The following is a 12800-nucleotide window of genomic DNA, read 5'->3' as shown; positions in this document are numbered from 1 at the left end:
ATAGGGACTATCTTTCTTTTTCTTATTTGTATCCCCAGAACTTAGCACAGTGCCTGGCATATAGTAGGTGCTTAATAAATGTTTATTGACTGTTACAAATAATTCTTCAGATTTCTGTAGCACTTTTTTTTTTAGGCAATTGGGGTTAAGTGACTTGCCCAGGGTCACACAGCTAGTAAGTGTCAAGTGTTTTGGTCTGAGGTCAGATTTGAACTCAGGTCCTCCTGACTTCAGGGCCAGTGCTCTATCCACTGCACCACCTAGCTGCCCTTTGTAGCACTTTTTTTGTAGAGGTCTCAAATCACTTTATATAACATGTGAGTTACTATTTAATCACTTAATAATTTTTGTTGTTCAGTGATATCCAACTCTTTGTGACCCCATTTGGAGTTTTCCTGACAAAATTACTGGAGTGGTTTGGCATTTCCTTCTCCAGCTCATTTTGCAGGTGAGGAAACTGAGGCAAACAGGGTGAAGTGACTTGCCCAGGGTCACACAGCTAGTAAATATCTGAGGCCAGATTTGAATTCAGTTCTTCCTGATTCTAGGTCCTATACCCCATTCACTGTACCATCTAGCTGCCCTAGCTAGCACATGGTAGGCACTTAATGCATGTTTTGGGAATGGCACTGACCTAGGCTTTTCCAGGTAGGGTTCGAGGCCACAAGTAGTTCAGTGATGGGCTATGTATTCATTATCAGAGAACCAACTTAGCTAAAAGAGCAGAACCTCATCACCAGGAGATTGGCAACCAAAGGGATGAATCATTTTGGCTGCAGCAACTCATGAAAACTGTCAACTAAAGCTGGGACAGGTGCTGCTTTGTGTCAGAAGAAAGGCACCCCCACTGATGAAATCCTAAATCTTTGGAAGTAATGAAGCATCTCTATAAATGTGTTCTTTCTTCCTAACTCTGGAGGTGTCATGGTACAATGGAAAGTGTGTAGGTTCTAGAAGCAAGGAAGCTGGGTTAAAATCTCACCTTTGTCACTTACGTACCTTGGGTAAGTCACTTAATTTCTTGGAACTTCTTGTGAATAAAATGTAGAAATTGGACTACATGGCTCCTAAGGAAATTTCTTGTTTTAAATCTCTAGCGCCATAAATGTTTTGAGGGTCAAAGTTGTGCCTCATGATCCTTTTAGGTCCTTTTTCCCCTTTCCTTGACCCCACAGTGCCTAGCCCAAGGCTAAGCATATTATAGAAGTGACCTTGACTTATTTCTTCTTAAAGCCTTCTGGGGGAAGGAACATAGAAACATAGAATTTCAGGGTAGGAAGCTATCTTAGAGAATACCTAATTAATTCATTAATGAATGGCTCAATAGTTCATAGGACCAGGATAAGGAGTTATCATGGTACAGTGTCAGAAGACCTGGGTTCAATTTCCATCTTTGATGCTTAGTACTGGAGACACTTGGGGCAGCTAGGTAGAGAGTACCAGGCCTGAAGTCAGAAGACTCATTTTCCTGAATTCAGATCTGCCCTCAGATATTTTCTAGCTGTGTGGCACTGGGCAAGTCACTTAATCCTGTTTGCCTCGGTTTCCTCATCCATAAAATGAGCTGGAGAGAGAAATGGCAAATCACTCCAGTATCTTTGACAAAAAAACCCCAACAACCTCAAATGGGGTCATGAAGAGTCAGACATGACTGAAATGACTGAACAACAACAAACAATAATGACCTGTGTGACTTTGGGCAAATCAGACTCTCACTGGGCCTCAGTTTTCCCATCTGCAAAATGAAGGGGTTGAACTAGATGGTTTCAAAGCTCCCCTCCAGATTTAGGATCCTATGAACCTGTGGGTATAGCTACTTATGACATCAGTGCAATTCACAACTTTTCAGTGACTTTGGTGGGTAATACTTTGAAAGTTGTAGCTAAAAAAATATCACTGGGGATCAAAGTGGTGATTGAGATTGATGAATCTTAGCCAAGCCAATCTTTACACAATGGCTATACTATCCATTACTTGGCTGGAACTCAAAGCTTGTGCTCCAAAAGTCCATTTTGAAAGAATCCAGGGTCACGTTAACACTACCATCACCCAAGTAGGACTTTGATGGAAGACAATGGAAAGTGTACCTTTATATATCACTTTGAGACTTACAAATCAACACCCCTATAAGATAAAGCAATCCCATTTTACAGATAAGGAAATTGAGACTCAGAGAGGTTAAGTGACTTACTCAGGATGCTAGGAAAGTTGGTTCCCATCCTGTTGGCAGTTGACTCAATTTACAGATCATGGTGAGGCCCAGAGGGGTTCAGTAACTTACTGAAGGTAACAGAGCTAGCATGCAGCTAGGAAAGGAAAGCAGGTCTCAGGATAAGATGGAGTATAATGTGGATGTTGCCACAGGCTAGGTCTATAGAGGCAGCATGATGTGAAGGGAATAACAGTGCCTGACTCATAGTAGGGGCTATATAAATGCGGTACCCTTTCTTCCCTTATTACTTCATTTGATCCTCACAATATCCTTGGGAGGTAGGTACTCTTATTTTCCCCATTTTGCAGTTGAGGAAACTGAGGCAGACAGAGGTTAAGTGACTTGTCTAAGGTCGCATAGCTAATGTGCCTGAGGCCAGATGTAAACTCAGGTCATCTTGACTCCAGGTCCAGTACTTTAAGCAACGAGCTGTTTCCTCCAGCCTTGGTATAATAGAAAGTCTTTGGGATTCTGAATTAGAAGACCTGGATTTGAATTCCAGCTCTAAAGTAATTTTACATATCTGAGCCTCAGTGTCCTCATCTGTAAAATGATCAGATTGACCTAGTTGACCTCTAAAGTCCCTCTGCTCTATATCTGTGAGCTTCTCCTCCATGGTTGGTTCAAGGGCCCGGGTACATGGGGCTGGAGACCCATTACTACACCAGGAGGAGAAGCAGAACTCAAGTCCATCTCAAGTCCCCTCCCCTCCTCTTAGCTTCAGATCCCAGTCTATAGAAGAAAGGAAGCAGGTATTTCCTATAGAATTTGCCTGGATTCAGCATTGGGAACCAGCTTGTTAAGAAAAAAAAGTTGGAAAAACAAGTGAGTGTTATGAAGGAGGAAGGAGATCAGGCTTACCTTTAGTATTGGGTGTCCTATAAAGATAAAGAGATTGCCAAGGTATTGGTAAGAAGGGGAGAAGGGAGGGCCCCAAATCGGACAGAAATAAACAGTCTCCTTGTCATTGTCTACTGGCTCCCTCTTTAATATGAGGAGCCTTTCCTGGTCCTCCTGAGGGCTAAGGTTAGCCATCAGCAAATAGAATTGTTTCTCAGCTTATTTTTTTTTTCCTTTGGGGATTTCCCATCAAGGAAACATTTTATTTCCTTGTTGAGATAAAGACCTCCTTTTTCTTGAGAAGGAAAGGGGGAAGAACAAATAGGGTGTGGAGTGGCTGTTTTGGACACTAATTGCACCAGTGAATTGGTCCCAAACTCTTTGAACTAGGGCAATGATCAACTCCTTGACTTGGAGGGCTAGAAAAATATACTTGAACAACATGGGAGAGGTGGGTGGGGTGAGATTTAACCAATCCTGGTGATTCTGGGAATGAGATTATTTTCTATGTAGAACAGCTGGGGCAGGTCCTGCTGATTCCCCTTTCTCACCCAGTGGAAACACATGGTTTTCACCACCGTTCCCCACCTAGTTTAAAGATGGGACACCCACCAGGTGGGAAAATGGATCTGTAATTCTGGTGTAGAGTTGGGGGAGGAAGAGCTGATTATAGAATAACCAAGGAACAGCCCATTGAAGGCATCTTTACAGCTGAAGGGTGAACTTTATACTATATATTTTATAGACTTCAAATCTGATATGAGTTTCCCCATGCCCTCCACCTCTTAAATTACCCCCCTAATATTCCAGCAAAGCAGGGGTACTGAGCAATTATTGTAAGGTAGGAGGAGGGAGGACTGAGGTACACAGTAGCTTCTCTTGGGCCTGCACAGTCAGGAGCCATCAAATCAGCAAGCATTTATTAAGTGCTTACAATTTACCAGGCACTGTAATTAGAAGCTGACTCTCCTTGCACAAAGCACACAAATCCTACCTCAGACACTAGCTATGTAACCCCAGGCAAGTCACTTCACCCTGTTTGCCTCAGTTTACTTATCTGCAAATAAGTTGGAGAAAGAAATGTCAAACCACTTTAGTATCTTTGCCAAGAAAACCCTAATGGAGTCACAAAGAACTGGGCAGGACTGAAAATGACTAAACAACAATAATCCCTTGCTGCTGGGTAGCCTTGTGGATAAGGCTGAAACTAACAGAGTATCCGAATTGTCTGCCACCGTCACGGTGAGACCCTTGTATTGTGGGGGAAGCAGAGAGCACCAAGCTGCCGAAAGAGGGTCAAATTGGGCCAGATTAAAAATACAGCAGGTCAAAGCTTTTCTGCCAATCAGAAGTGGGATCAGGGCCATGAGTAGGTCCTGATGAGTTAAGGATACCCAGTGTGCAAAAGATAAATAAAGAAGCAAAGAAAACAGCACACAAATAAATATGTTGATAACTATGTCAGCATAATTGATTTTCTTCATAATCTCATGTATCTCATTTTATGCACTTAAAACATTAGCTAGAGAAGAGGTTCATAGGTTTTACTAAACTGCTAAAGGGATCCGTGCAAAAAATGGCTAAGAACCTAGCTGACCTCTTAGGATTGTTGAGGCATTGGCCTACAGTAGAAATAACCCTGGCTTAGGAGTTAGAGGGCCTGGGTTCCAGGCCTCCTTGTGATCTTGGGTAAGTTTCTTCATATGTAAAATCATGGGGTTGGATTAGATGACCTTTCCATCACTAGACTGATTATCCTTCTTGCTTTAAATCCTCTAATCTAATTTAGGGACTTGAAACAAGTCCCTGTCCTGTTGCCAGAAGTCTCAGACTCTGGGGAATCATTTTCTAGATTCCATACCATTAATCATGGTCTGACAAAGGCTTTCTTACTCATTTATGAAAAGGGAGGAAGGTTTGAAATCAAGAGTGTCCTGCAACCTGGGACCAGTAGTCCCTACACCTATGAGTGATATGAGAGAAGTTAAAGAAATTTGTGTAGGCATTTATACAGACCTATTTCTGGAATCTCAATAGGATTCCGGGAAATAGAGAGTGGGGAGGAGGTTGTCCACAAGAGGAAGGTGAGGTGAGGTGAAGTGAAGTGAAAACAATTCCTCAGTGAGCCAGAACCCGGCTGCAGCTACTGTCACAAAGGAGCAAAAGGAGTCCCTTGGATTTCCACACAAACTTTTTTTTTAAACACAGAAGCCCAAGAGCATACCCCTTGCCTGTGGCCAAGCTGGGACTCAAACTTTTGATCTTTTGATGATGAAATCACACTTTTCTACTATAGCTACTGTGTAAACTCTGGGAAACTGCCTTGACTTCTTGGTGGCCCTAAATAACTCTATAAAAGTTTAAGTTACAATTGAGTTCATTATCTTCATTGCTAAGTGAGAGGTTCTACTCTAGGTCTAATTATCTTTCCGTGTCTCCTGGGAAAAGAAGAAGAGAAGCAATGTAATCAGCATTTTTATAGAAGTAGCTATGTGCCAGGCCCTATACTAAGTGCTTTACAAATATCTCATTTGTTATTGCAAGGTAGGTGCTATTGTGCCATCCCCATTTTACAAATGAGGAAACTGAAACAAACAGGTTAAGTGACTTGTCCAAGGTCATACAGCTAGTAAGTATCTGAGACTGGACTTGAACTCAGGTCTTCCTGACTCCAGGTCTGGACCTCTATCTACTACTGTGCTACCAGTTGTCTTTAGTATGTGAAATTACATGCACTACTTGATTATATTTGTATATTATGCAAATATATAGTTACATGTATATGTATGTGTGTATCTATGTGTATATAAGGACAGCGAGGTGGTGAATTGGATAGGGTGCCAGGCCTAGAGTCAAGAAGACTCACCTTCCTGAGTTTAAATCAGGCCTTTGACAATTAACTAGCTGTGTGACCCTGGGAAAGTCACTTAACCCAGCTTGCCTCAGTTTCCTCATTTGTACAATGAGTTGGAGAAGGAAATGGCAAACCACTCCAGTATCTTTGCCAAGAATATCCCAAGTGGGGTCACAAAGAGTTGGACATGATTGAAACAACTAAACAAACAACAAAATATGTACATATGTATATATACATACATATATGTTTACATGTACATATATATGAAGAGAGAAAGAGAGAGAGAGAGAGAAAAAGAGAAAGAGAGAGAGAGAGAGAGAGAGAGAGAGAGAGAGAGAGAGAGAGAGAGAGAGAGAGAGAGAGAGAAAATAAGTTTTCTAAGAGTAGGGATCGTTTAAGCATTCTATGTATACCCCAATGCCTAGTTCAGTGCTGAATACAGTAGGTGCTTACTAAATGCTTATTGATGAATTGATTATATATAAAGTACTTTATAGTTACAAAGTGTTTTCCACACTTTGACTCATTCTATTTGAACAATTCATTCCAGGAGGGCCAGGGGAGGGGGCAGAGGGTAAAGACTGAGAATCTGAGGATCAGGCTCAAATTCTGACTCAATCATCTTCCCACTGTCCCATGCTAGCTTAAGGAATTTAACCTCCCTGAGACCCAGGAGGAAGAATCAGCCCCTCCTGGCCTTTCTCTACATGGAAATGCTTGGAAAGCCAGCAGAGAATAGCAGAAGGGACTTGGGAGGGGGGCGCCAATGACCTAATTTTTCAGATGGTTAAACTGTTTTTGCAGGAAAGGAAAGCGGCTTGGCTACAGTTGCACAGCAATCTATGGTTGAGCCAGGGTCCAAGCAGCTCCTCCTGTTGGCTGCTGTGAGCTTCTTCAGCAGACAGGAGGATGTTTGCAATTGCAGGGCTCATAGACCTGCTCTTGAATATTGTCCTCCACAACATAAGCCCAAATTTCCCTCTTCCCTGTTAGATACTGGAAGGGGAACAAAAGGCTGTTTTTGAGCAATCTCCGCCCATCCCACAAAGATTGAGTAAGTACCTCTGCTTTGCCAGTCCTGGCTTTAACCAGGGTGAGCGGAGGAAGAAGGCAAGAATTCTGGGTATCTGGGGAGGGTTAGGAGGAAAAGCAGAGCTTAGAAAGGGGGGGGCATCACAGAGTTATAGCTAGAAGAGACCACAGAGGCTCATTGTTTAGTTTCTAAAAGACCTATTACTATTATTGTTTGTACTTGTATCCTCGGTGACCAGCACAAGAAGAGGGAAAGAAATAAGCAATTATGTAGCACCTACTATTTGCCAGGCACTGTACTAAGTGCTTTACAAATACTATGTCATGACAATCTTGCGATATGGGTGCTATTATTATCCCCATTTTATAGTTGAGGAAACTGAGGTAGACAGAGGTTAGATGACTTGTCCAAGGTCACACAGCTACTAAGTGTCTATAGCTGGATTTGAACACAGTTCTTCCTGATTCAAGGCTCAGCATTTTATCCAATCTGCCATCTAGGAGCTTAATAAATACTTGTTGGCTCTTTGGTTTATATAGATGATGAGACTGAAGTCCACAAACACTAAGTGACTTGCCCAAGGCCTTTCAAGTAGCAATGTGCTTCAAAGGAAAGTATGCTAGATTTGGAATCAGAAGACCTGGCTTGATAATTCACTTAACTTCTCTGGACCTCAGTTTCTTCATCTATAAAACTTAGACAAGCTCTAAGGTCTTCTCTAGCTCTAATATTTAAATCTGAGTAGCAAAGCTGGGACTTCTGCTTATCAGTCTAAAGCTCACTCTACTCCACCCCAGTTGCTGCTCAAGGACAATGAAGTGTAATCAGTGACTTTGATAAAGGCACCCATGGGTGCATTTATCTGACGTGGAGGTGACCCAAAGCTAGGAGGGATCATTAACATACTGGATGACAAAGTCAGGTTCTAAAAAGATATTGACAGGCTGAACCAAATAATATGAAATTCAAAAAAGACCGATGTAGAGTCTTACATTTGAGTTTTCAAAAAATCAAGTTCACATGTCCAGGATAGAGGAGGCCTAATCAGACAGCAGTTGTTCTGAAAAAGATCTGTGGTTTTAGCTCAGTAGGAATCAGTGAGAGCTAATGTATTCTTGGGCCGAATTAAGAGAGGATATAATAAGTAATGAGGAGAAGAATGCCATGTTGCCTCTGTTTTACTCTTTAGATGTTATCTGTAATATTTTGTTGAGCTTTGGATGCCATAATTTAAGATGGACGTTGATGAGCTGGAGGAAATCCAGAAGGGTCCAACCAGATTGAAAGTCCTCGAGTCTATGTCTTATGACAACAAGTTTAAGGAATTGGTGGTTCTTACCTCAGAGGAGAGAACATTAATGGGGGACATAACAGCTGTCAATGTACCTGAAGGGCTGGCATATGGAAAAAGGGATGTCTTACTTTATTTGGTTCCAGAGGCTATAATCAGGAGCAATCAGTGGAAGTGGCAAAGATGCAGAGTTGGGCTTGACATCAGGAAAAATTCCCAAGTAATTAGAACTATAGGCTATGCCTAGAGGGGGCAGATTCCTCTCCTTGGAAATCCTCAAGCAGACACTCACTGGATGGCCAGCTACCTGTTGGGTATGTCACGGTGGAGATTCCTGTCCTATGTGGATTGGACTAGGTAGAGGATGAAGTTATTTCCACCTCGCAAACTTCATGCTTCTGATTTGGAGAAAATCTCATTTGAGAGAGACTCAGCATTTGGCCCTCTCAGATCAGCACCCCAGGAAGAGGAAGGACATTAAGGAGTTGCTACATTTGATTTACCATCTCTCCAAGCATTCAGAAGCTTCTGGAAGGTCAAAGTTATAACTAGGAATTCTGGACATACAGTGCAATTTTGCTTAAACGTAGGTTGGAAGGTAGTCACCTGACGTTCAAGAAAGCCTTGGGAGCCCGCCTTAGCTACACTATTACAAAAGCATGGCACAGGTTCCCAGGTCCAGAAACTACATGATGCATCTCTGGTCAGATGCTCTTGTGACAGAAGAGGGGGAGCCCATTCCACTAGAAAGCTGGACTCAGATTTCCATGACACAGCTAACAACCCCTGACTCCTGATCCTTGACCCCCCAAATCTTAGGAAAAGGAAGACATGGGGAGGTAGTAAGCAGTGGCTACAGTGGTAGGAAAGGGCAGGCTTTGGAAGTTTTGAGACAGCAACAGGACCAACCACAAAAGCACAGGAACAATTGACCGAAGGACCAGCAATGGAGAGGAAGTGCCCCTCTTAGATGTTGGTGCCCTAGGGACCGTCTCCAATTACCCTACCTTAGTTTTGTTTTTACTAATGTAGACCCTAGCAAAGTAACCTATCCTCAATGGCAGTGATCCAGAGATTCAGCCTCCCTCTTGCCCTTAAGAGGCATCTGTGGCATAGTAGACAGAGCAGCTCTGCTACTAAATAGTTCAAAGTGCTAAAGTGAACAGCTGGTTCAGTCCCTTAATTAAATTCGATAAGGCATTATCATTGCTACTTTACAGATGGATGCTGTGTGACACCATCCAGGTCACACACAGCTAATTGTGTGTGTGGGGGTGCAAATATTAGATCTTAGATCTTTTGCCAGTGTCCTTTCCACTGTACTTTATTTCCAGGGAGGAGGGAGAGGAGGAGGAAGAGGAGGAGGAGGAGGAAGTGTTGGAGAATGGAGGGGAGAACTCTAAGTGACCTAGATTTCACCTCTTCCCCTCTCCTTACCTGAAGCGTGCCTCTAGGCATGCTTCTGAGAAGTCCCCCTCCAGGATTGGGGGAACCCAGAACTTCCCTTGTCAAGGGAGAAGGGTGACCTGTAAAAGGTTTGTGCAAACTGAGATCTGAGCCAGACCAGAAACAGTTATGACTCTGAAAAAAACAAACCAAAACAAACAAACAGGACCTCTGGCAGCAAAGGGCCAGATCCAGTCCGACCTGGGCATTGAGGCCTCTCTCTTTCCTCTACTTTCTCCCTGGCTCCATTTTTTCCTTTCGGGAACCTTGCTCACCCTCTTCCTTCTCCCTTGCTCCCGTCTCCCCCGAGCCCACTCCCACTCTTGGGGGGTTGACACTACCCAGACCGAGGGGCCCAATGCCCCAGGGTGGGCTGGCTTTTGCTCGCCCCCTCCTGCTTAGTGCTTTGCTTCTTCACATGTGGTGGCAGCAGTGGGGCTGAATGTGGCCCATCCTCCATTCTTCCTGGGACCCCAAGGAGAGCCTTGGGGGATAGAATTTGCCTTCTGTGCCCCTGGGTGGGAAAGGGTATGATGCAGTCAATAATTTCAATTTAATTCATATCAACACACATTTTTTAAAGGATTTGCTATGTGCCAAGCACTGTGCTGGTCAATGATGGTCCAAAGAGCAAAATGAAACAGTCGCTGTCCTCAAAAACCTTACCCTCTCTGGGAAGCAAGCAGTAAATGCTACCTTCCTCTACAGAGGGGATGCCTCTTACCCTCAGGAAAATAAATAAGAAAAAAAAAATCTAACTCCTAAGTCGTAAAGCCTAGAGACCCAATAGGTCCTCAGATGGTCTAGAATGCCAGTGGCCAATGGGAAAATAGTACTTTTTCTCCTTGCAGTGTGACCTGAGGCCAGTCACTCTCCAGACCTGAATGTCTCCATCCATGTGCGGGAGGCAAAGAATACTACTACAATCAAAGATCCCAGTTAGAAGGGGCCTCAGAGATCATCTAGTTCAAGCTAGGAAAGAAAGAAAGAAAGAAAGAAAGAAAGAAAGAAAGAAAGAAAGAAAGAAAGAAAGAAAGAAAGAAAGAAAGAAAGAAAGAAAGAAAGAAAGAAAGAAAGAAAGAAAGAAAGTTAAATAACTTCCCCAAGGTCTACAGGTACCAAGCATCAGTGGCCCGATGAACCCATGTCCTCTGACTTGAAAGCATTCATTCCATTGGACTACTCTGCGAGAGGTTAAACATTTCAAGATATAGCAGATATCACACTATTGACTTACATCTCTCACTGTGTGACCTTTGGCAAGTCACATAAGCTAAGCCTCAGTTTTGCTTTCTATAAAATAGAGATGATAATATTTCTATTGTTCTCTATTCTATTTCTATTTTCTATTTCTATCTTGCAGGATTCTTATGAGAAAAATGCTTTGCAAGGATAATCATTTTTATTTTCCTTTTCCTTTTCAAGCAACCCAGGGGTCAGCCTGAGGCTGAGAATGTGGGTATTATTCTCTCCATTTTGCAAATGATGAAAGAAGCTCAGACAGGTTAAGATATTTTCCTAATATCACATAACTAGTAAGTTCAAATTCAGTCTCAGACACTTACTAGGTGTATGACCCTGGGCAGGTCACTTCACCCTGTTGGCCTCAGTTTCCTCATCTGTAAAATGAGCTGGAGAAGGAAATGGCAAACTAGTATCTCTTGCCAAGAAAACTCCAAATAGGGTCACAAAGAGTTGGGCAAGACTGAGAAAGGACTGAACAACAGCAGCAGTGAAACAAAGCTGGGATTTGAACTTAAATCTTTAGACTCCAAACTGAGTGTTTTTCTCGCCAAACTCTATCTCAATATTGTGATAGCTTATGTTCACGTTGCACTTTAAGGTTAACAAAGCACTCAGATAACATTATATCGTTTGATCGGCACAACATTATGGGGTAGGTAGTATAAATAATATTATTCCCATTTTACAGTTAAGGAAACCAAGGCTTGGAGAAATAAAACAACTTATCCCAGGTCACATAGCTGGTAAGTTGCAGCATGGAGACTCGAACCCAGGTCTTTTGACTTCAAGATTATTATTACTGATTCTTTTCATTACATTAAGGTGCGTATAGCCTGGTGGCTATAAGGAATGATGGAACGAGGTTGGGATTTCTAATTGGGTGGAATGTCATAGATGTGGAAAAGATGGTAGGGATAGTATACACTATGCTCGGGTCTTGGGGAGGGAAGATAAGTATGTCAGAAGTGTGCCATGATAACCATCAAAACTGAATATAGAATCTTCTGAAATAGAAAAGTAGTACTGAGCATACATTTCACCTGCTACCTGCTGCCTTCCTCCTCCATTAGGGAATAGAAGATTGGGGCGAAGGTGGGGAGACTGGATATCGCCCTCGCTGAGTCCCCCTCACAGATCTTCACCCCCCGGGGGTTTCCTCACACATCTCCCCCGAGCCCACTCCCACTCTTGGGGGTTGACACTACCCAGTCCCTTCCACCAAACTTGCCAGTCTCTCAGCCCCCTATTACTGAGAGTCCTGGTCTAGCTGGTGCCCTCTTCTAGGAGATCCCAGAGAAGTTGAACTCACACTTGGCTCTTTTCTTCTCTGTTTTCACCTTCAGGGGCACTGCCCCGTTACCATTCCAGCTCCCTGAACTCCGAAGGTGTTATCTGTGCCTCACCCGGAGGCTGCCAGCAGGGCACTGGATGCTGCCAAAACTGAAACCATATGAAGTCTGGACCCACACCTGTCTTGGGCTCTTAAAGAGACACCCTCCCATGGGCACACTGGCCAGCCAACAGCACGTGACTCCCACCAATTCCCTGGGTCTTTTTCCTTTTGGCTTCTCCAACTGGTCCTATCTGTTCACTTCCTCTTAGCTTTGGAGAAGGCCTATTGATCGGGAATCAGATTGACTGTGAGTTGAATCAACAAGGTTGCCTACACACATGCAAAGGACCAGGCTAACCCCCTGGGTTGCTTGAAAAGGAAAAGGAAAATAAAAATGATTATCCTTGCAAAGTATTTTTCTCATAAGAATCCTGCAAGGTAGAAATAGAAAATAGAAATAGAATAGAGAACAATAGAAATATTATCATCTCTATTTTATAGAAAGCAAAACTGAGGCTTAGGTCACACAGTTAGTCATAATAA

General features: G+C 43.0%; 1 protein-coding gene across 3 annotated transcripts in view; it reads right to left on the bottom strand.

The window, feature by feature from the left end:
• Positions 1–12390, bottom strand: part of PIGR (polymeric immunoglobulin receptor) — a 28798-nt gene extending 16408 nt beyond the window's left edge. The window contains exon 1 of one of the 3 annotated variants that reach the window (XM_021002945.2): positions 12234–12390. Coding sequence is in view for 1 of the 3 variants with exons in the window: in XM_021002944.2 (XP_020858603.1) it covers positions 2192–2219 (28 nt within the window). In the remaining 2 variants the exon portion in view is untranslated. Of the gene's footprint in view, positions 1–2191; positions 2235–3073; positions 3195–12233 lie in introns of those variants that run through there. The other 2 variants (XM_021002946.2, XM_021002944.2) reach the window with 2 other exon arrangements.
• Positions 12391–12800: the final 410 nt, after the last annotated feature.

The sequence above is a fragment of the Phascolarctos cinereus genome, unplaced genomic scaffold, assembly GCF_003287225.1.
Source record: "Phascolarctos cinereus isolate Bilbo 61053 unplaced genomic scaffold, phaCin_HiC Scaffold_5;HRSCAF=322, whole genome shotgun sequence".
In the NCBI taxonomy this organism is placed as follows: domain Eukaryota; kingdom Metazoa; phylum Chordata; class Mammalia; order Diprotodontia; family Phascolarctidae; genus Phascolarctos; species Phascolarctos cinereus.
The sequence above is the reverse complement of the archived record's forward strand: the minus strand, read 5'-3'. Positions and strand labels throughout refer to the sequence as shown.